This window comes from Phyllostomus hastatus, unplaced genomic scaffold, assembly GCF_019186645.2.
Source record: "Phyllostomus hastatus isolate PE091 unplaced genomic scaffold, TTU_PhHast_1.1 phas_contig_210, whole genome shotgun sequence".
Classification (NCBI taxonomy): Eukaryota; Metazoa; Chordata; class Mammalia; order Chiroptera; family Phyllostomidae; genus Phyllostomus; species Phyllostomus hastatus.
In genome coordinates, this window is record NW_025333737.1 from 15,514,232 (window position 1) to 15,538,286 (window position 24,055).

The 24,055-nt window shown below is 48.9% G+C and overlaps 1 protein-coding gene across 1 annotated transcript; it reads right to left on the reverse strand.

Annotated features, from left to right (window-relative positions):
* Positions 1-7,345: 7,345 nt before the first annotated feature.
* MYL4 (myosin light chain 4) lies at positions 7,346-19,522 on the reverse strand. Its single transcript, XM_045837051.1, has 7 exons — positions 19,198-19,522; positions 15,943-15,970; positions 10,797-10,946; positions 9,147-9,320; positions 8,634-8,711; positions 8,035-8,078; positions 7,346-7,517 (listed from the first exon to the last, which is right to left on the reverse strand). Exons 1-6 carry the CDS (start codon positions 19,318-19,320, stop codon positions 8,050-8,052), a joined length of 582 nt encoding a protein of 193 aa, XP_045693007.1. The 5' UTR covers positions 19,321-19,522; the 3' UTR covers positions 7,346-7,517; positions 8,035-8,049.
* Between the last annotated feature and the right edge of the window lie 4,533 nt (positions 19,523-24,055).

The window sequence follows — 24,055 nt, forward strand, 5'->3', positions numbered from 1 at the left end:
TTGTTATGGATAAAGACTATGCTAAGAATCGTTCCATATTTCAGTCAGCACAAGAGTCGCATAGAATCCTGACTTTACAAGTGAAAAAGTGGAAGCTCGGAGAGATGGGGTAATTAGCTCCAGATCACTGTAAGTGCTGAAGCAGGGACCGAAAACGCAGGTCATTCTGACTTTACAACCCACTGTCTTCTTACTCTAAGTGTGGGTGCAGGGTGCCAGACACCTCCAAATGTTTCCAGTCGGCACTGCTGTGCTCGTGGAGGAAATTCCGGTTGGAATGAAACACTCTCGGGCTTCCCGTTTCTGAGATAAAACTGGGAAGTCCGTAAAGAAGAAGTTATCCCCAGGCCCCCACGGCCCAGGCCGAGCCCAGGAATCCTGTGCGCCTAGCTCGAGGAGGCACCCGGGGCCCTTTTCCCAGAAGAAGCCTTTTCCTGCCCTTTCACGGCCAGGGCTGCTCTATTTCCAGGTCATGACCACTTCCTGTCTTGGCTATTATAAGAAGTTACCAGCCTGGCCCAGCTGACTCCCCAGATATGACAGCCACACTGGAAAAACCTGGGTATTAGACCAAGGTCTAGGCCAAACAAAGTGCCCCTGGGAGCCAGCTGTTCCCTGAAAGAGTGACAAAGAGGGGCATGACTCGAACTGAGAGTCTGACCGGCAGTGTGTCCCGCTTCCCCGTGGCTCTGGGTGTTTCCAACCCAGCGAGACCCGCAGTGCTCGGACCTGACCTGGAAGCCACGAGGTCTGAGGGAGGAGGACAGGGAGAGCCCACCCCTGCTTCACCCCGAGTAGGATCCCTGGCAGGAGACACCTCCGCTTCTCTGACTCCCCTCCTTCCCACCATCTTGCTCTATTCTCCTTGCCTTAGGGCTGCAGACACCTGTGACTGCCTCTGGGTGGTTGTTCACAGCTGCCATTCATCTGTCTTCCTGACCTGTGTCTTGGTTCTTCCCAAAGAACCCTCACACCCATCACCTAATAGAGGATTTTGTATGAGGTAAAACCTTCGGACTGGGACCATCCTAGTTAATGAATGCCCTGTTTTTCTGGAACTTTCCTTTGCCCGGGCCACAAGATGAAATTGTTTCCTGCTGCTTCAGAGTTCTGCTGGGCAACCCCCTGAGTAAGAGTGAACCTATGTGCCAGGCACTGTGCTCAGTGCTTCCTGCATAGTACCTTGGAAAATCCGCACAACTCCCTCAAAAGGGGTGTTGTTTTTATCCTCGTTTCATAGATGAGGACACTGCTCCAGAGAGGGAGAGTCACTTGCCCAAGGTCACTCACTGGTAAGTTGTAGTCCTCAGTTCCAAACCCCGGTGTTTTCCATACCCAAGAGCCTTCAATGCCTACCCCCCAAAAAGGTGATTATTAATGGATATTCGGGACACTGTGGCAGGTGACCATGGGTACCCTTGGAGGTAAGGGGACAAAACTCTCAAAGTCTTTAAAAAAATAATGGTAGCATGCTGAAAGGTGGGACACGCACATGATAGAATTGCAAAGGCACATGAAATTAGCTACATGGGAAAGACATATATTCCAGGCCTATATATCTGTGGCAATTTTTAATTGTACTTTTTATCAAGTTAGGGAAAAAAAAGTAAAAAATATGACAGTGATTATGTAGCAAGACCCAACAAGTGCAAACCCTCAGAAAAAATTAATGTTGTAACATGTCCACCTAGGCTGCAAATCATATCACCCAAGTGACTCACTGCCTCCCCTGTCTCCCTGTCTCCCCTCCAACACTCCCTTCCTGCTCCATCTCTCCCTGCAGCGACCCATGATATTCATCTCAACCAGATGCCCCAGATGCTACAAAGGAAAAAACTAAAGGTGCGGGATCACCAGGGAGCAGCTCTTCCTTCCCCCTCCCCAGCAGGGGCCCACAGCAGCGCCCTCCACCTCCTTAGAGGTCAGTCTTTCAGCTTCTGCTCCAGGGAAGCGTCTCTGACTCACAGCCCAGCTCTGGTCCCTTCCTTACTCCAAGTCACCTTGGGACTTCTGCTCTGATCTTGTTACCTGCTGGTCTGATTTTCTTTTTAACCTGCTGGCAGGTCTATACTAAAGGGAAAGCACTGCGGTGCTTTGCCTTCTTTTCCCATGTGCATGCCTGTGACTAGGACAGTTGGTGACCAGAGTGACACACAACAGCCAAATAAAGACAAGGTTTGAGGACAGGGGAGATGAAGAAATCAGACCCCTTAGAGCTAGAAGGGACTTTCAGAGCGTCCTTGACTCTTTTACTTTAACAGGAGACTGAAGCCCGGAGTGAGCACGTGACTTGGTAGATGACAAACTGTGAGCGTGGGGCTGAGGGGCTGGGAAGAGCCAGCAAAGGCAGGGGCTCTGCAGCTGGGGCTTAAGAAAACAGGTGTGGGCAGTGCGAGGACGTGGGTCTGGTTCCTGAGGCTTCTGCCCATTCGCTGAATGTCCCATGAGAGCTACTTAGCCTCTGTCGGCCCCGGTTTCCTCCTTTGTAGAATGCAGACTGTCACACCTGCCCCGGGGGAGTCGCTGGGAAGGGTGACAGGACGATGCGCTACAAGCTCATGGAAGGGCATTAGCACAGCGTAAGGATGCAGTAAAGGCAGTAATGCCAATAACAACAAGCAGTATTTCTCCATTTGTTTCCCAGATATTTCTATTATTTGAGGGTTCTCTCCACCCTCCCCCCCGCAAAATAACAGTTGTTTCATTTTCCTTCTTCCCCCAGAGTTGTTCCCTCTCCCTAGAAAACCCTTCTCCCCTCCAGAGCTAATATTTATTGAGTCCTAACTACATGTTCCAGGCAGTTTTAAGTGTTTCACAGGTATTAACTCATTTGTAATAATCCACTGGGGTCAGGGCTACTATTTTCCCGATGTTAAAGATCAGGAAATTGGGGCTCGAAGAGGTCGAGCAACTTGCCCAGGGTTCACACAGCTCGTGGGTGGAGACCCACCCTGGCCCTGAGGGTGCTCTCTGAGCCCCGCTGTGCACTGCCTCAGTGTGCCCAAATCCCCCCCGTGGCTTCAGTGCCAGCTCCTCTTCCTCCAAAGAGCCTTTTCCAATCTCCTAACTGGAAATGACCTTGCTTCTCCCTTTAAAATCCCGCCACTTCTTTGTTAGTATCTATGTGACAGCCTTTGCCTTCTACTTGATACCTTTATATTTGTGCACAGTACATGTCTAGCTTACCTACCTGTCCTGATATTCCATGAGGGTGAGGGCCAGGTCTTATTTCACTTTATACACTCCAAAGACCTGGCAACATGCTTTCGTAAGAAATTAGACCACCATTATAAGAAATTAGACCCTGGGCAAATATCACAGACTCCATTCTAAAGCTAAAGCCAACCAAAAACTTGCAGTACCAGCAATAAAATGCATTAAGTAAATGATTGTGAAAGTAACTGCCACACACAAGGGCTCTCTCCACATTCCAACTGGTAACCACACTTTTGAATGCTAGATCTTTGACCTCTGGCTTCTCCTTCACATGCAGAGCACAGAGGGGCTGAGCTGAGAGCTGAAGCGTGAGTGGGAATGGAATGGGAGAAAGGGTAGGGCCCAGGCGACTTTTTCTGGAATCTCCTTTGAAGCCCGAGGCCGAGAAGTTGAGAGAGCCCCGAGACCAGCTCTGAGGGATGAGCTGTTGCAATTCTTCAGATGCCAAGACCAAGTTCACACACCACAAAGACAATTGAGACAAGGATATCATCAACTCCCTGTCTCTACACTGACAATGGCCCCTGGTAACAAAATACCATGTCTGTCGCTAACAGTACCACAGAAGATTTATGTAAATGCAAAATGACTAAGACTTTCTAGAAAGTGCACATCCTGTCTTGGGTATGACCAAACATTTGCGAGATGGGAATCATCTCCATTGGACTCTGGGCTGTTATAAGAAAAGTTGAACTGGTAGGACAGTGGGCGTGTGAGTGCTGACTCTCCTGAAGATCCACATCTACAAGGAACCCATACGTCTGAGGGAGGAAGCCCAGCGGAGGCCATTGGGACCTGATAAATGAACAGAGGAGCAGAAGTGACCATAGGGACGCAGTGAGCCTGTGGGCCCTGGGCTCCAGCGAGGGTGGGGAGGGCGTGCACCCCAGACAGATCCTGTGGAGTTTGGGGCAAGATCCAGAGGAACCTGATAGGCATCCTTATTCAGCTAAAAGTGGGGCCATAGAAGAAGTAAAACTAAAAGGTGGAGCTTCCTCTCTACACCTAAGTGTGGCCCAAGGAATTGTTGGGTGAGAGGTGGAAATGAAGAGAGTGCTGGGAGGAGACAAACTATCTCAGTGCTCACGGCAGCCCAGAAGGAAGGCTGGCCACAGCAGATGCAACGTCCAGACACTCGAGGAAAGATAAACAGGATCCCACAAAGGCTCTGACACAGCGGTTCTTAACCCTTTTTGAGTCTCTGACCCCTTTGGAAATATGATGAAAATTCTCTCCTCAGAAAAAGAGCATACATGTTCCCACAGGGGTCTTTATGGTGGAGAAACTGTTCCTATTACAGCTGAACTGCAGACGACGACACAAGGAAACAGGTGGGGAGGGGGAAAGAGGCCGACGGAGGGGAGCAGAGAGAGTTTTGTAGGGTTCTCATCCATAACAGATGGAAGGAAGGGTAGCCAACAGCACATTATGAACAAAAGTTGTGGCATGGGGCTGTGAGAACAGGCCAAGAAGGCGTAAGTCCGAAATGAGGTGGAATTTTTTTCCTGTTAAAATTAACAAACATCGGCTGTACTGGAGTTCAGAGCACCAAGAACAACAGGAAAAGCTGGCAGTCTGACATTTATTTGCACAGCTCCCCAACCTCTGCGTTCATCTCCATTCTGTCTTTTCTATTGAGAAAATTAATTTCCAGACTCTAACATGCAATACTACATTATTAAGAAGGAACTGAGCCCCAAGACTAAACAAGTTAGATAGCAACTGGCCATGTTAAACAATTCAAGAATCTTGGCCTAGAACAAGCACCTGCTGGGAGGTGCTTAGCTGAGAAAAGAGGAAACTCCCACTTCTGTCGTGGGAAATGGTTTTAGATCTTTTGCTGTGTCACTCTGGAAGACAAAATGAGGATCAGTGGATGAAAATCTCAGGGATGTAAATGTCAGATTCCTATTAGGACGAATAACAAGTAGAGTTTTTCTCAAGTGGGGTGGACTGCCTTGGGAGTCTCTTGTCGCAGTAGGTATTCACGTGAACACCGGGCAACCAGTTTAGAGGGCTCCTGTGGGAGGGTTGGGACAAAAGGTCCCTTCTAACCCTGAAAGCCTGGGGTTCTGTGGCTCTACAAGACAAAGGGAGAAAAGAATGAGTACTTTCTTAGGCTACCTTCAGAGTTTTTAACTTCGCTTCTCTACCTCTGAATTGGTGCACACCACTCCAGAGTATGACCCCTACTCACCCCTCCACCCTCTGTCTTTCTTCCCTTCTCCTTGTCCCTTGTTCCACTCGTCAGTTCTTTTTCTCACTCTTCTTTTATTCTTCTTTATTTCTTTTCACTCAAATCCTAAAAGTTGGTGAAGAAGAAGGCACTTTTGTGCTTCCTGTCTAGAATCCCTCTCCCTGGGTTCTTGTCTATTTATATCTTACCCAAGTTTGCCACACCTCTCCCATGAAGCCCTCCCTGACCACTCCTCCTCTGAGCCCCTACTGCTCTGATCCCACACCTCTCCCTTAATCCTTAGACTCATAGGGTCTGGTGTCCTTTCTTCTATTTTGAATCATAACATAATTTCACTTTTCACATGTAGATAATTTTTCCTCCAGAAGAATATAAACTCATGGAATGAAAGATTTTTTTAAAGATTTTATTTATTTATTTTTAGAGAGAGGAGAAGGGAAGGAGAAAGAAAGGGAGAGAAACATCAATGTGTGGTTGCACCCCCTACTGGGGACCTGGCCCACAACCCAGGCATGTGCCCTGACTGGGAATGGAACCAGCAACTTTTTGGTTGGCAGGCCCATGCTCAATCCACTGAGCTACACAAGCCAAGGATGAGTGAAAGATTTAAAAAAAAATCTCCTAAAGCATCTACTACTGTGAACTTCACAATTATTCTGAATAAAAGCTAGATTCTACCACCTAAGATTCTATATATATAATAGGGATGCAAATAAAACAACTGGACTAAAGCTGGATATTGCAAGAAGTTAGCTGAGCTCTAAATGATCAGAATCGGAGAGCTGGAAGGGACATTAAAGATGATCTAATCAACTCCCTCACTTTGCATTCCATGCACTGGAGCTGAGTATTTATGTGACCTGGGAGCAGAACTGGACTAGAGCCAGGCTCTATGTTTCCAGAACAGTGTGCTCTCTTTGATCTCTCAATGCAAAGCCTTGATGAGTAGTACTAAAGGAAGCTAATAGTTGTGAGTCTTCAAAAGTGAGTAAAACCTCTACTTGCCTGCAGGCATAGAGATGGACTAATTGACTTCTGAAGTTTCTCAGAGACAGGTTGTGTAATCACCCACCTGGGCATCTTATTGAAAGCATGTTTTTGCAATTGTGCCATCTAGTGGTATGAGGTAGACATTGCACCATCGGCCCTCTCCACTAATACATTTTACCTCAAAAGCCCTAATAACCAAAGAACTTTTAGAGAATGCCAAACAGATGATGGGCGATGCTAGTGCTGTTCTCAGGTAATTACACTTGTTTTGGGCAGCAAAAAGATAAATAGAGGCCCTGGCTGGGTATCTCAGTTGGTTGTGGGTTTGATTCCTGGTCAGGGCACATACAAAAATCAACCAACAGCTCTGACTGGTATGACTCAGTGGATTGAGCACCAGCCTGCAAACTGAAATGTTGCAGGTTCAATTCCAAGTCAGGGCACATGCTTGGGCTGTAAGCCAGGTCCCCAGGTGGGGGTATATGAAAGGTCAACTGATTGATGTATCTCTAGCACATCAATGTTTCTCTCCCTCTCTTTCTCCCTCCCTTCCCCTCTCTCTAAAAGTAAATAAATCAAATCCTAAAAAAAAAAAAGAAGAAGAAGAAGAATAGCCCTGGCTGGTGTGGCTCAGTGGAACGAGTGCTGTCCTGTGAACCAAAAGGTCGCTGGTTCAATTCCCAGTCAGGGCACATGTCTGGGTTGCAGGCCAGGTCCCCAGTTGGGGCACATGAGAGGCAACCACACATTGATATTTCTCTCCCTTTCTTCCCTTCTCTCTAAAAAGTAAAAAATCTTAAAATAAAAAAGAATCAACCAATGAATGCATAAATAAGTGCAACAACAAATCAATGTTTCTCTCCCCCCCACCTCTCACACACACACACACACACACACAACTCAATTAATTATTTTAAAAAACAACTCAGAGATGGGTTGGGATCAGGGAACATGGCCCAGACTTGCCGGAGCTGTTTATTTACAGGGAGGGCTACGGGCCCATGAGATCCTTGGGCTGTGGGGCAGAGATAAGTCCTGAACTCCCGCTCCAGCTCAGTCGCTCAGGGCCTCTCACTAACTCACCCTGGGCAGCCTAGGTCCAAGGGCCAGGCACCTGAAAGAAAACGCTAGATGGAGAGGGCATCTCTCCCTCCCTGCCCAGCCCCCCATCACAGAATCCACACCCCTATCAGGATGGCACCAAGTCCAAGGGAGCACAGGGAAGGGAGTGAGGAAGAACAGGGTCAAGAGCACAGGCCAGGGACACTCTCTTCCACTAGGATTTGGCTTTTTCATCCACAGGAACCTGGACAAGAGGCCGCAGGCCTCAGGAAGAAAATGGCCTGACCTTGGGAGACCCTGGGAGAGGCAGGAGGAAGTGACTGATGAGAGTCAAGATAGGGTGCACAGACCAGGGAGGGCAGGAGGCCAGACAGGAAGGGAATGAGGGGAGGAGATGGGCAAAGAGAGGGGAGAGGAAATGGTGAGAGGGGCGGCTGTGCTCCAGTCATCACCCCCTGCAGTTTCCTCTCTGGGCCCAGGCCTGGGGCAGAAGAGCTCTGGGGCACGTGGTGTTATTCCAAGCCCCCCTGTGGCCCCAGAAGGGACCAGCATGGAGAGGCTGTACTCACCCTGGAGGGGCTGTTTCACCCAGACATGATGTGCTTGACAAAGGCTGGGAAAGAAGACAAAGATCAGCCATTGCACACGGCCCCTCGCGGCTCTATATTGTCCTCTTGGCCCCCTAGCCCCTCTCCTCCTTCCCTGGACAGCCTGGCTTCAAACCTTCCCACGGCCCCTCCTCCAGTCTGAGAGTCTTTCTGTTATTCGGGGGCTGGTGGGAGGAGGTGGGAGAGGGAAGACACCTCACCTCTGCTCTGTGTCCACTCTGTGCTGATACCCAACATAGATGAAATGAGATACATTGCCTCTACTAATCCCCACAACCTTGAAAAAGGTGCCTGCATCACCCCATTTCTCAGGTGAGAAAATTGAGGCTCAGAGAAGGTAAGTGACTTAATCAAGGTCACACAGTTCATATATCACGGAGCTATCTCCAAATCCCATGCTCCTTCCATTACACCAGAATGGAAAAGAACAACACCAAAGCCCACCTGGTGCTCATGTCCTCCAGCTCCTGGACCTGTTCTACTTTACAGACCTGCCCGGCCCTTGCTGTGCCTGCTCTCCTACCCCTGGGTACCCGGGGAAGCAAGATGTGACCTCATACCTTCGTAATTGATGCAGCCATTGGCATCCTCTTGCCCAGCTAACAGCTGTTCCACTTCTGCCTCAGTCATCTTCTCTCCTGGGGTGGGGTCAGTGGGCTGTTAATTGCAGATGGCAAAGGAGGGACAGGAAAAACCCAAACACCCCCTCAAGTCTGAAGGCCTAGGACTCCCTGATCTGGTAAGCGGTCATACCAAGCCTCCCCCAGAGGCACTGGAGAGTGGAGCCAAGGGTTCTGAGGCCCTTCCCAGCCCCCAGGGCCTCTTCCTCTGCCTTGCAGCTAACACCGGTTGAGCAAACCAGGGCTCCAGTGACCAAGGCAAGGACAAAGATGGGAACCCTGGGTCCCAATCCTTCAAGTCTCAGCAGTCGCCCTGCTCTGCCAACCTGCTGCCTCCTCCCCCAAACCCAGCTGGGGCAGGCTGTTCCTGCATGGCCCAGGGAGATGGGGCTGGATCAGGATGTGACCCTCATGGTGCAGGGACTCCCACAGTCTACCGCCTTGCTGGCGTACCCAGGGTGGCAAGGACATGGCGAAGCTCAGCACCCATGACTGTGCCGTTGCTCTCTTTGTCAAAAACACGCAGCCCCTCCACGAAGTCCTCGTAGGTGCCCTGCTCCTTGTTGCGGGAGATGTGCTGCAGGATGGGCAGGAACGTCTCGAAGTCCAGCATCTTGGTATTCATCTCTTGTGGTGATGTGGGGAAGGAAAGGAAAATGACACGAGCAGAGTCACAAGGGGAGCAGAGGGCCAGAAGGGGCCTCGCCCCAGCTCTGCCAGGCTAGGACCTGTCCCTGCCATCACCCAGGCTTAGCTGCAGCCACTTCCGGGCACAGCACCCAGTCAGTGATCCTGGGTGGCACAGATCCCCCTGGAGCAAGGCAGGGGGCCGGCTTGGGGTGCTCTCCTCAGGGACACCCCAAGGGACTCTCCTCACGGCTCCTTTTCGCTTTCCGGCCTAAGCGAAAAGGAGCCGTGACTCCTCCTGGACCTCTGAGCTCCAGGAGTCAGCAGACAGTGACAGCAGCAGAACATGAGGGGCCCAAAGGACGCACAGCCCAGCCTGCACATTCACAACTTAAGCTTTAGACACTTGACAGACAGTCATGGAGGTAAACTGATAGGATTGCAAATAAATTTTTTTTTTTCGTAACTCTGCATTTGGGTCTCATTGCTAGACCACACTGCCTGGAACTACTCTGAATCAATAATTTTTATACACTTGCAAATATTTTGTGACAAGCACGTTTCTCCCACATTGCAGTGTGTTAAAAGCTTCAATTTAATAGATGTAAACCATTGTTAAAAATACCACAAATTCTGGCATTTCTCTCTTTTATAACAACCCCAAACCATGCCCCCAAGTGGAAGTGCCCAGATAACCGCTGCTTTGGGCCAGCTGCTGGCCTCTGGCACTTTCCTGCCCGCATCCTTCCTGCTGCACTGTTGTCATCTGCAGCAAGAGGAGGAGGGGACGGGGACCAATATGGGGCCCAGCAGGCCTCCAGAGATGGCTCACCCAGGTCTGCCTGGCCCCACCTAGTGCGTACGCCTCTGAGGAGAAGGACATGTGATAGGGCAGCTGTTACCTTGACTGCCTCACGTGACGGGGGACATTCACCAGTGGGACACAACTCCCTGGCACCACTTTCTAAACCTCGTCCACCGAGTGCAAGTGAGTGAAAGGAATCGTTCTAGAGCTAATCTTGAATCTGCTGTAATTTATATTAAATGAATAATTTGCCATCTTCAGCACTCTGACCATTATCGGAAGCAAGTTATTTGTGATAAAACTCACAAGGGTCACAGGATATCTCGGTGCTGTGGTACCTGGACCAAGAGCTCCTGGGTGGGGAGTGGGGGCAGGTGGTTAGTTATCAGATGCCCATCAAGCCCCTCTGCCCCAGCATCCCTGGCACCCTTGAGTGTCAGAGGAAGACAGATGTCGCCCCTGCCCTCCAGATGCAAGCCCAGGCCACATTCTTCAAGGGTCAGCTCAGTGCCAGGTGCTTCGGGATAAATTCTCCAAATAAGAGGCAGGTAACCTGGGGGAGGGAAGGCTGGTCATGAAGGGTTAAAGGGGGAGAAGCGAGAGAGCAGCTGACAGGAGGCAGATGGGAGGTGGGGCGGGTAGGGCAGGCTGAGCCCAGGGCCTGCGCTGACCTTCCGGCTTGGGCTTGCCCAGGACGCGCAGCACCTCAGCGTTGGTGGGGTTCTGGCCCAGGGCCCGCAGCACGTCCCCACACTGCCCGTAGCTGATCTTCATCTCTCCAGTCGGCGTCCGGTCAAACAGTGAAAAGGCCTCTTTGAACTCTGCAGAGACAAGACCCAGCTGCAGCCCCTGGGCCAAGTGAAGGGATTGCGGGGTGTGGGGGGGTGGGCTGCTGATCAGCCTCCACCCGGGCCGAGGAGCAGGTCACTGTGGCTTATAAAATATTTCAATATTTCCCTCCTAGCTCTTCCCTGGAACTGTTTTGTGACAACTAAAGAGGCCGCCCAGCGCCTCCAGGACCTATTCCAATGCTGGGCCCGGGACCTCTTCCATCAGTTGACTGTCACATAATTTGAAGGTCTCCCCTGCTTCCACCCCTCCCATCCACACACCCTTCCCTGGCGTAGGTGAGGATCCTGACTGTTGAAAACAGCAGGGAAGTGAAAATAGCACTGGTTCAGGAGACGGGGTTCCCGGGTTCTCGCCTGCCTTTGAGGAGTGTGCCGGATAAGCCTGCTAGGTCTGTTTTCCCGGGCACCACGGGGAGCAACAGCGCCACCCACCGAGCACTCCCAGTTACTAGGAATGTCAAAGGAGAAAGTATGTGGAGGCACTCTGCAAAATGGTAAGATCTGTTCGAAAGTCAGCTAATTAATATCCGTACTTCCTGTTCCAGGCTGAAAGGGGGCTCCGGGGCCACGCAGGGTGACATGGTGGAAACAGACCACCTGACTCTTGCCACTGACCAGCACGTGGCCTTGGGCAAACTGCTCTGAGTGCCCTCCTTTTCTTAGCTCCAGGTGGGATACAAAGTCCACCTGAGTGGGCTGCTGAGTAGAATGACAAAGGATGGTTATGACTGTATTTCCTGGTTCTCAGGCCAGCTCAGATCTACAGGGAACTACGTACGGTCTCTGAAGGGACCAGAGCAGGTGCTTGAGAGGCAGGGCTTAATTAAGGCACCCCGGGCCCTTACAGAGAACCCTAATTCCTCACTAATTTGGATGCAAGCAATTCGTTACTGTGGGTAATTTGGACTGGAAATGGCACTGAAGTGACCTTATGCTCTCCGCAAAGAAATGGTTTACTAAGCAGATTAACGATATAAACCAAAGAAAACTGTGTAAAGTACTTAGGAGAAAAGCCGTTTTTAATCCTCTCCAAGTACTTTAGAAACAATTATTTACTTGGAGGCTATATATGGACTATTTACAGATCATTCCACATATCAAAGCAGGTTCCTCAAAACTTTTACTTGCAACTCTATCGGTCTTTGGGTGACTTTAAAAGATGTAAAACTGAATGTCTTTCACATTCCGGAATAACTGAGTTCAAATTCTATTTCCATTGCTTACTAGCTGTGTGACTTCAGGCAAGTAGATATTTAACCTCCATAAAACCTCTTCTATAAACAGCACCTATGTCACAGGGTTTATATTATAAATTACATCCAAATTATATCATTTATGTAAATTATTTTTACATGTTATTTACTTTTACCTAAATACAATATGTAAAAATTCTTAACACAATAAACAGCACATAGTAAATTCTTAAACAATGCTATTAGTATTGTTTTACTGAGTTTAATTCCAGTTTTACCACATAACTATGTGACCTTGGCCAATTCACTCAACTTCAATAAACCTTGGTTTCCTCCTTTGTAGTAAGGAAATAACACCAATCTCACAGCTTTGTTAGAAGGGTTTAATTTTTTTTAACCTTTGAAACAATTAGCTTGCTTTCTGGCACAAATTCAGTGCTTAATAAATATATATTGCTTAGCTGGATCTGAACTCAGACTTTTTAATCTTCTCCTGACTCATTCAGAAGAGTGAAGTCAGATTTAATAAAAGAAGCCTCCTCATAAAAGAATTTAACAATACCTAATAAGAGCATGGAATATGTAGAGGAAAGGAGTAAGAACAACCTATGAGCCCTGGCTGGTGTGGCTCAGTGGACTGATGCCAGCCTGCAAACTGAAGGGTCGCCAGTTTGATTCTCAGTCAGGGCACATGCCTGGGTTGAGGCCAGATCCCCAGTAGGGGGTGCACAAGAGGCAACCACACATTGATGTTTCTCTCCCTCCTTTTTTCCCTCCCTTCTCCTCTAAAAATAAATAAATACAATTTTTAAAAAAACTATATAAAAAAAAGAACAACCTGTGTTTGAGTGCTTATTGTGGGCCAGGCTCTGAGTGATTAATTTCATCACCTCATTAATCTTTACAAAAACCTTATGCTACAGGTATTATTATCCTCATTTTAGACCAATGCAGATGTGACTTCTGACCAGCTGTTAGGGAAACCAAGGGAATGGTGAGGAGGAAGGAGAAGGAAGAGACCTGCTGTACCACCTAATGCTCCAGCCTTCTGGAAAACCTGGCTTCTGGAAAACCTGGCCTCCAGGAAAACCTGGTACACATATAAAAAACAAACACTGGAGTTTAGAAAACTTGCTACTAGAAAAAAAACAAAGCCAGTGTGATCTTGAGGGGTGTGAGAGGTGATGTTAATGAACTCAGAAGAAACCTTTTCTCAATAGTCCGTAGTAGTCAGCTGCTTGCTGGAGAAGCAGGCAGTGGTGGCAACCCCTCTTGAGAAGGACATGGAAATCTGGAGAGGGGTCTGAGAAGGATGTCAAGGGTTAGAATCTAGTTCTATGAGAAAAAAAGACATAAAAGAAATTTGGGCCATATCACTGGGAGAATATAAGCCTACGAAGAGATCTGATAAGTGTCTTCAAACAGACAGAGGGTTATCTGGAGGACACTGAACGCACTCACAGCATTTCTGAATTGAAAAGAACCCTACTTTGCAGATAAGAAAATTAAGGTTTGCAGAAGTGACTGCTCAAAGTCTCATGGTCACAGTGGCAGAATGTGGGCTAATACCAAAGTCTCCTAATTCCAAATAATGTTCTTCCCAGCATGCGAGAACCATCTTCAGCTTCATCAATGAGCAAATGAAGAAGAAGCTGGGGTAAAATGAAAGCAGCAACAATTATGATCCAACATAAGGAAGAATGTCTTCAGAGTCAGCGGGGTGAAGGACCGGAAGGAGGTAGGCCCCCAGCCCTGACAATCTTCACGGAGAAAGGGGCAACTGGCTGTCCCAGTTGGTTTGACCGTGACGCCCATTCGAAAAGTGAAATATGTTTATCTTGAGTTGATTTCCTAGTCCTTTGGGGCGCTGAGGTGTTTTTATATCCACAAAGGTATATCTTTAACTAAAAAGCATGAAAATTAATTTTAATAATTTTACAACATCCTAAGCTATTACCTGAAAATGCGTGTGCACAGGGTACTGCAAAAACGGAGTCAGACTCAATTCACTGATTTCAAGATGCATCTGCCAGTCTTCATGCCCCATGAGTGGGTGAACTGGCAACACCTTTTCAAGGGCAGTTTGGCAGTAACTATTACAATTAGCATGCACGTATCCTTTGACCACTGCTAGGAAGGTCCCCAGAGAAAGCAAACTGATATTCCCCAACTGGAAACAACCTAAATGTCTCTCAGTGTAGGCCTATACCTAATTAAAAGGTACATCTATGTGTGAGAATCTATATAATTGTTTAAAAGAATTGAAAAGTATAACTGTTTGTGTTAAATATAAAAATAAATAAATAAATATATTATTAAACAATATATTATATATTACTAAATCCAAGTATATATGGGCCAGCACAAATAATGTCCCCTTTTTATTACAAAATCTTTTATCACAAAATCATAAGCATGTTATCCTGTAACATAACAGTATCATACTCAAGCACCTCATGTGACATTTTAGGTGAAATATTCACATTAAAACTATAAATTATTATACTCATATGATTATCCTGCCCACCACACACAAGCAGGTGCTACTTCCGCCATACTCTGTATATTAAATAAAGGGTATGAGACTGTATGTATCATGTGACTTGATTTGTGTAAGCTTTATACATACATACATACATACATACATATAGACTGGTATATCACTACATATTTTTCTCAAAGGATATACAGACCTATTAACAGTGGTTGTCTTTGGGAGAGGAATCAGCATAAAAGGAAAGCAAGGGAAAATAGTTTTATTTTTCATTATTTACTTTTAAGTAGTTTGTAATTTTTTTTTTACCATGTGCACATATTAGTTTAATTTTATAAATATAGCATGTGATTAAAATCGAGGGGTTGGACCAGATGACCTTTCAAGGTCCCTTCCAACTCCTCTGATTTTATGTCCTGGGGGCGTCTGTGGGGAAGCAGGGATAAGCTGCAATGCAACGAGCCCCAGCTGTGGAGCAGATGCACATTATGACACATTTCATTCTCAAAACACCAGAATATGGGCTACGAAGCAACCATCAAGTTGGTAGGTAGATAGAGATCTTGAGGCTTGTTTTGAAGCTACACTAAATATCACTTTATATAAGATTGAGAAAAATAAATAGCTTCATCAAAGATGGAGAAGTGTGACTGATGGAGGTCACAGGTGGGCCAGGGCATCCCCAAGCCACTATTGGCCCTGCCACCATTAGTGGGTCAGCATCTTGGCAGACTTCAGGAGGAGGAGAGAGGAAGCTGGTAAACCGAAGGAGGGCTTTCCGATAAAGGAACAGAAGTGAGTTCTAAATATGTTGTAAAGTAGATTTTGGAGGTAGAAGGACAAAGAGGCATTTTTGCTGTGCAGTGCACCTGCTACATTCCAGGTGGTCTGGCAGAGTCGTTGAGAACTCAGGTCTGGAATCAGATGGCCTGAGCTGGAATCTTGGCTCCACCACCAACTGCATGTGTGAGACTGGGCAAGCCACCCAGCTTTTCTGTACCTCTGTTTTATCACCTGCAACATGGGTAGTAACAGTCCCTACCTCACAGGGTGGTTGTGAGAATTAAATGAGCTAATGCATGCTTAAGTAGTAACATGTAGTAGGCAACAGTGAGCAAATAGCAAATCTATGGCAAATATAAGTTTGCTATTATGATAGTGATGGTGATTACTGTTTCAGTGATGATGATAACTTTTCCTCTTTCTCCTCCTCCTCCTCCTCCTCCAGGAGGTGCAAGAGAGAGGGTGTAGTGGGGGAGTTGCGGTTGTTAGTACTCACCCTCGATCTGGTCGGCAGTGAAGTCTATCTGTGGGGAGAGAAACACAGAGGAATGAGACTGCCAAAGGCCTCCAAAGGGAAGCAGAAGTGGCTCCCACCACAGCCAGGCCACTGATGAGGACGGAAGGAGCCTGTGGGCTGAGGGTAAAACACCAGTCCCCTGATGAGTGGGACACGACTCGCAGGCTGTAAAATAATGATGCAGCCTCCATGTCTCTCTCAATAGCGCTTGTTAAGTGACAACTCCAAGTGAGAGAGGGACTGAAAGAGAAATATCTCAGACAACAAGAGCCTACACTCACTCCCTGTCAGAATTCCTTTGGGTCAAATGTAAATTCCTTGTCCTAGCAGCCGTAAACTAACCTCACTTTCATTCCTTCCGTCTCTCTCTGCTCCACACCCTCCCACAAGCCATACATCCTCTCCCTTTGGGCACCCCCCACTCCTCACTCTTGGCCTCCCTTCCCTACCTCGTGTTGACCTCAAGTCACCTCCTTCAATGAAGCCTCCCCTCTCCCCCGCCCCGTTCCTTCCCAACCCCGCCTTAGCACACACCCCTCTTGGGCACTCTGGGGCAGCAGGAGCAGTTTGGGTGGGCCCTCAGTGGTCTGAAACTGCTTTCCAGTCATGCCTGGTTGTGCATCCTGACTCCTTGAAGCCAAGGTTCCCGCAGAGCAGTGGCATTTGTAATTGTCCACAGAAATGCCTGCCATTGAGTAAGTACTCAATAAATATTTGTGGAGCAAAGATATAAACTTTGCATTTTCCCTCCAAAGCATAATAATTTAAATCTGAGTACAGAAGAGAAAAGTAGGAGGCTCTGAAAATGAATGACAATGACCAAGTATGAGGTATGAGTCATCATTTCTATTCAGGACCTTGTACGTTACTTCATTGTCCTTATCTACCACCGCCGCCTCCCAAAAGTCCCCTCCCAGCTGGTGGTGGCAACCGATCCTGGAGCACCTTCCTCATGTACCCGACTCCTGAGTCCTAACTCTGAGCTGTGCTGTGCCCACCCAAGGCGGACCTCTGTTAATGAATGAGGACCCCAGCAGGTGGCTGGAATGAGCTAGAAGAGTGGGAGAGGGGTTACACTGGGCTGGGAAAAGAACTAGCTGTGGCCAGGAATAGACTGCCAAAGGTGGTGGGTGGTCAGGAAGTGAAAGGAACCCCCTTAAATGGGCTAAACATTGCTTTGCATGAACTCTCTGAGGAAAGGTACAGTTTTTGCCTTATTTTGCAATTTTTTAAAATCTTTTTCATTTATTGACTCTAGAGATAGGGGAAGGGAAGGAGGGAGAGAAACATAGATCAGTTGATTCTCGCATATGCCCTGACTGTGGACCGAACCCGCATCCCAGGCATGTGCTCTGATCAGGAATGGAACCTGTGACCTTTGGGTTTGCAGGATGACGCCCAACCAACTGAGCCACACCGGCCAGGGCTATTTTGCAATTATTTAAGTCCCAGGAGTACATGTGTAAGAAATATTAATAGAAAGACATAACATCAGAATGTACGGTCAGAGCCACCCATATTGGGGTTAAGTTACTTTTGCTCTATCTTTGAGAAAGGAATCTTCTAAGCAAAGAAACTAAGAAGTACAAATAACAGAAAAAATAGCCTTTATGAAAGACACCTACTTTTTTTCCACTTTAAAGCAACTTAAAAAAAAAAAAAACAACAGGATTGGAAGATCCAGACCAGGGAAAGAGGACTGAAACTGGGTCAAAGAAAGCTGTGGGGGGGGGAGGAGAGGTGAACGGAGGGAGGTGACAGGCGAGGGAAGGCATTCGTCTGATACCACCAAGCAGCTGTTGCCCAGACGCCAGGGACCGGGCCTGGCAGTGGGTATCCCACAGGACTAGTACACTAGCAGAACCAATCAGAAATAAAAGCATCCTGACAGGGAGAGAGTCAGCTTTTCTTGCCAGGCTCTGCCCATAGAAGGAGTAATGTATGACCTGAAATACCTACAGGTATTTTTAAGATCTCCCACCATGCCTCAGTTTCCCTGGAGTGTGCCATAACTAAGCTCAGGGATGCAGCAACTGCCTCTATCTCTTGGCCAATCCCATTCTGCTTCACTTCTGCCCCTGGAGGCACTGCCACAGATCAACCCCAGGGGCCTTGGCACGACTGCAGGGTCTCTGGGGCTGTGGGAGCTGGGAGGAACCCTCAGAAGGCCAGGGAGGTTCACCCAATGAGAGTCCAGGGCTTTAGTTTCCTGCCTACTGTCACAGACCCTAGTCCTGAGCTCTTATTTTGCTCTGACTCCTCACCACCCCCAGCCCTGACCTCAGGCTGATATTCCCGGGGGCCCACAATGCCCAGCCTGTTATTAATAGCTCATCATACCAGTGGCCACTTGACATCTTACATTCTGGTGCCAAGGCTTAAAACTGCTTCACTCTCCAGAGGCCTCTGACCTGCTCCTTTCTAGTCCCATTACCTCCCAGTTCCATTGCTTCCCCAGCTGGGCAGAGAGCTGGGAGGCATAAAATGACTCAGTCAGCAGGCAGGGCCTACCCCAGCTCCAAAAAGGAGAACCTTCCAGTGTGAGGGGAGCAGGGCAGGGCAGAGAGGGAACAGGGCTGAGGCGGCAGAGGGAACCAGGCCCCGCAGCCTCACCGGGCTAGAGAGAGGGTCTCAGCTGGCATGGGCCAGTGCTCTGCACATGCCAGATGGGAGCCAGGCCAAGGCCACAGGAGGAGGGGCCCACCTGGGTAGGGTAGAAGAGAGGGAACCAGGCTTCTCTCATATTATCTAGAGCCTCTGGGCCTCCCACCCCTGCACACTGCAGGAGTCTGTGTGGTCGGGAAGCCTTCACCAGCACAGGCAGCACTCTCCCTCGCCACCAGCATCGCTTACTCCAACTTCCACTGGCAGTTATCACTATGCGTCTCTTCTCCAGATAGGTTTCATGCTACACTGAGGAGAAGGTCAGTCTCTTAACAAGGTCGGGTGGTCGCACCTCCCTGCCATTCCCAACTCTGCTGGGCAAATTAGGGTTACAAAGCAGCACTCCCTCTGACAGGGCAGAAACCTGTTCTCCAGGGGCAAGGCCAACAACCCGAAATACCCCTCAGCAGCCCCCACACCTGCTCCAACACCCTGCAAGGCTGGGATCTGGGGCTCGGACACCACAGGCTCACCCCAGTCCAGCCTCCGTGAAGTAGATCTCCAAGCTCCAGGTGAATAGGGTCCTGAATGTCATCCCCACCCCTGTCCCGGGCACTGAGGCTCACTTACCTTGATACTCTTGGGGTCAAAGGCAGGTTCCTTGGGGGGCTCAGGAGCTGGGGCAGGGGCTGGGGCGGGGGCAGGGGCTGCCTTGGCTGCTTCCTTCTTAGGCTCGGGCTTCTTGGGAGGCATGTTGCCTTGTTGGAGTCTTTGGTGGAGGTGGCACCAAGGAAGAAATCAAGAGACGCAGTGCCTGGGAAATGAGATAGGAGACTGGGCCACCTCCCTCTCCTTTTATCCTGGGCAGGAGCCCCCACAGAAGGGCTGGGTGAGAGCAAGAGCAGCTGCTACTGACTATAAAAGGAAGAAATACCAGCAGGGGACAGCTGACAACTGTGTATTGTCACCAGGTTTGGGGCTACCAGCCCCCTCCCCCTCTCCCCAATCCTCACACCCCTCAAGGCTTCCACCTCTGGGACAGGCTGACCCCCTCCTGCCAATTGGTGGAAATGCAGAGGGGCCGGGAAAACAGGCCCTCTCAAAAATGCCAGCGCCCAGCCAGAGAGATGAGCTGACTTGAGCGGCTGATAACCCTTACACAAAGCCCAGGGGAGGGTCAGGCTTTTTTTAGCCCCTCCCGAGCTGAGGCAGCCCACTGCACATTCCTTTCAAGCCAAGGTCCTTTAAGCTGAGAGCCACTCTGGGGCCTCAGCTTTGCCCTGAGGCTCAACTCTCAGGCCCGGAGCCCTGAAGCAACAGCTGGTCCAGCAGTGCACACTGCCCCACCTGCTCCCAATTCAGAGTGAACTCCCCATCTTCCAGAGCAGGCATCCTGGGAACACCACAGAGCTCAGATCCCCACATCTACCACCCCCACTGATCTTATTCATTCATTCAACCAGTACTGAACACTTAACATGAGCCCAGGGTCCCAGGGTGAGACTCGGAGGGGTGTGGCTGAGTGGCGGTAAGAATGGGGGTCAGAAATCTCCGGTCTCGTTTTTACTACACCTCTGACTCATTCTGTGCCCCTGGGTGGGGGTGGGGGAGGTGCTTACTATGTACCAGGCACTGTTCATGTAAGTGCTGTTCATGATCTCATTAAAGCTTCGCCACAGTCCTATAAGGTACATATTGTTATCACTTGCATATTACACATGGGCAGATTCAAACTAAAAGTGGTAACAGCTTAGAAGGCACTCAGCTAATGATCTATGAACTGCACAAGAGCCCAGGAGTGTCTGATTCTGAAGTTTATGCTTGAATGTTTGATATTGGAATCCCACTCGTGTTTGTGTTCATCAGGAAGGTCACGGTGAGCACACACCAAACCGTTAACAGGAGACACCCTCGGGGACCTACAGGGTGAGGACAGGATGATGACAGCAATTTGCAGTTAGTTTGTTACTTTTTCACTTCCTGTATTCATGGAAATTTTTATAACAAACACGTGCTATTTTTGTAAAAAAAATGTCGAAAGTCAATGAATGGTCAGAAAAACAGGAAAAAAAAGCTTATCCACTGCACAGAATGGCTTTGAGCTGCATCTCGAGACTCTACAGTTCACAAGACAGAGAGAAATAATGCTGAGGAAGGCAGAAGAATCGCTTTGCCTTTCTAGGCCCAGTTCCTCACCTACAAAGCCAGATTGCTCGACTGTTTAACGCCTGGTCCCTGTTAGCTTCCAAGCTTGCAGTTGTAGGTGCCCTGGAACCGACATTGCCCAGGCTCCCTAAGCACAGGCTCCGAATCCCAGACCTTCCAGGGCCCAAAGGGCACTTAGAGATCGTCCCATCCCATCTGGTTTTATAGTGAGGAATCTAAGCCCATGGAAACGTCGGAGCTACCTCAAGACATACAGGCAGAGCTGAACATCTAATTCTGGCCCTGTGCGTGGTGCTCTGACATCACCCTGCCCCTCCTGAGCGCATACCTGCTCTCACTGGTAGTGGGTGGGGAAGCCTTCAACAGGAAACTGTGACGGGAAAAGGAACCAGGACTTGCTCAAGGGGACACTAGAGCAAGACCACAGCGCAGACCATTGGGTACTCTTGCTGCTGTGCTGGCGTGGAGGTTCTTCCGCTCTTTTCCCCTCGCCTCTTCTCTTCATCTGCCTCCCCTTCTCTCTTCCTTCTGACTCCTTGTCACCTGCTCCCCTTCCTGGTGCCTCTGCTTGCATCCTTCCTGTTTCCCAGTCTGACCACTGCCTGACTACCTGATTCCCCAGGAGGGATGGGAACTCAGGTTGTTGGTGATGAGGAAGGAAGAAAGAGGAAGTTGGGCCTCTCCCCACTCTCTACTCCCACCGGCATCCCCTCTCTGACCAGGTGTCCTTTGCGGTGGTGGGGCCGGGGATATACAAACTGGGGTTTCTGTAGAAAGCAGCAGGCCAGGGGCTGGGTGACCCAGACACTAGTCCTCACTTTACCAGCCACGTCCCTCTTTGGGTCTCAGCTTGCTTGTCTCCGAAATGAGAGATGATCAGGAGCTTTCAAGTGGTGTTCAGCAGACACCCATGGCTCCCCTGACTTACTTCCACTGCAAGGGACGCAGAAGGGCCAGGTCTTGGAGCTTCCCCAGCCACACCACTCTACTCAACACCGCTCTGGTGGGCTTTAGGTACTGGCTGGCCCACGGCCGTGTTCTAAGAAATGGTTCCATGGTTTAAACATGTTAAAATAACCATTGAATTGAGGTCCTCTCATATGTCCCCTTCCAGTTAAAAAAACAAATTATTCTAATCATTCTAGAGAGAAGTGTGATCTTCAAAAGACAGAGCTGGGACATGGTCCTTTCCTTTTCTTTTTCTTTCTTTATTTCCCCTTCCTTCCTTCTTTCCTATTCCTCCCTTCCTTCCTTCTTTCTTTTTTCTTTCTTTCTTTCTTTCAATTCTAAGGAGAAGCAAAATATCCAGTCTGCTGGGGAACAGAGCAATGAGGCTAGAAAGCTGGGGCGGGCTGGGGCTTGAGTGGCATTGGGAACATAGAGACGGGGTGGGATTTGGAGGCTGACCAGCATGGGTCTAAATCTGGGTTTTGCCATCATTTCCTGGGGCCCAGTCCCCTCAGGCCCTTCCCTAGCATTTCCTTTTCCAGCAGCTGTGAGATTTGCATGAAATAGTGTCAGGAAGGCTCCACAAACCACCTCTGGCATACAGGAAACATTCATAGCTCTTCATTTCTTTTTGCTTCCCCAGGCAGATGAAGCTAGAGGGTCCTCAGATTTCTCCAATTTCTGTAAAAAATTCCAGGAGGGGGCCTACATGAGGGAGGGACCAGGAAGGTGGCAGTGGCTAACGAGAGTGTAAGGTGTGGATTTAGGAATGAGGAAGAAGTGGAAAGGAATGGGGCAGAGGGAAGGGCAGTGGCTGGGTACCCACAGTGTGAAATATCTGAGGCTCAGAAGCAGGTAGCAGGTCCCTGGGGCCAGGCAGATTAGGAGCTCCTCTGCCTGAAGCCTTAGGCCACAGACGCCCCAGTGGGGGCAGAGACGCTCCTCATACTAGTTTCTAATTCTCTCTAAGCAACCCCAGCTAAAAAGGTGTCTGGCACTTCAGAAGCAACCAGAGGGGAACTGTGGGTTCCCAGAAGGAGCCTTGCATCAAGAATCAGGGTCCGCAACACTAGCCTTGTTATTCCTGAAACTCACCTGCCCGAGGTCCATAAGAGCCTAGTAGCTGGAGACAGAGGTTTCACTTTCTTATGGTCCTCATTCTGTTTCATGGTCACTGACTTTCACCTTCAAATCTTATCTGCCCAGAGTATCATCCCAGGGACTATGACAGGGTCTCACCCTCCGATACATGTTGACCAACCCAGAGCAAAGGGAAGGAAGAGAGAAGGGGAGAGGCAGGAGTGTGAAGAGGCGAGTATGATAGCAGGTACTGACAGCCCGACAACTGCCCCCAGGCGGGGGGGTGGGCGCGCATCTAGTGATCCCCCAGCCACATTCGCTCCAGCCCACTCAGATGCTCCCACTGGAAGGACTTCACACTGAGTGCAAGAAAAACATAGGACAGAATTTCACACCAACCAGTTTATACCACATGTCAAAGTCAGAGCCGAATGCACAGAGGAGAAATGACATCAGCCCTCGTGTGGGCTGTATACACACTTACTCACCCTCCTCCCCTCACCTCTCTCTAACCACACAGTCTGCGTGCTGCCCTGAGAGACATCTGCTAGAGTCTGCAGCCTGGGATTGAATGCTGCTGACCACAGGCCTGGGCATTAATGCCCTCTCCTTATCATCCTCCCTCCTCTCTTCTGCCAGCATCTCATAAGCTAGACACCGCAGGGCAATGCCCTGGCCAACACCACCTTATAGTCTGTTTCTGGAAGATACTGGCTAAATCAGCCTCTGCTGCAAGGCAGAGGTGAAGAGGGGCCCCTCAGGAGTCAGACTGCCTGGGTTAAAGTCCTAACTAGATTAGTTCCCTAGGGAAGCTAGTTAATTTCTTGACGTCTCAGTTTTCCCATCTATCAAATGTGGCTGCCAACATAACCTCATAGAGTGGCTGTGAGGATTAAATGAGCTCATATGGGTGACAGGCTTCCCACAGTGTCTAGCAGAGAGCAAGTGCTCAAAATCCTTCAGCTTGAGTCTAGATTTCACTAGTGTGACCGTTGCTCCCTCTCCCAAGGTCAACCATGGAAGAATTATAAAGAGAAAATACCAAGCCCTGGCCAGCATGGCTCAGTTGGTTGGAGCATTGTCCTGTAACTGAAAAGTTGCAAGTTCAATTTCCAGTCAGGGGCACATACCTAGGTTACTGGTTCAATCCAGGTCTGGCGTGTATGATCAACATTTCTCTCTAGCATCAATGTTTTTCTCTCTCCCTTCCTCTCTTTCTAAAGTAATGAAAAAAAAAAGTCTCCAGGTGAGGATGAAAAGGAGAGACAGAGAAAAAATACAAGATAAAGATATA

What these genes read in the sequence shown, in the direction of transcription:
- MYL4 (XM_045837051.1), bottom strand. Translation starts at nt 19,320, where the DNA reads ATGCCTCCCAAGAAGCCCGAGCCTAAGAAGGAAGCAGCCAAGGCAGCC. An exon ending in TTGACCCCAAGAGTATCAAG is followed by an intron (nt 15,971 to 19,197) that starts GTAAGTGAGCCT and finishes CTCTCCCCACAG; the next exon opens with ATAGACTTCACTGCCGACCA. An exon ending in TGGCTGCATCAATTACGAAG is followed by an intron (nt 8,079 to 8,633) that starts GTATGAGGTCAC and finishes CTTCTTTCCCAG; the next exon opens with CCTTTGTCAAGCACATCATG.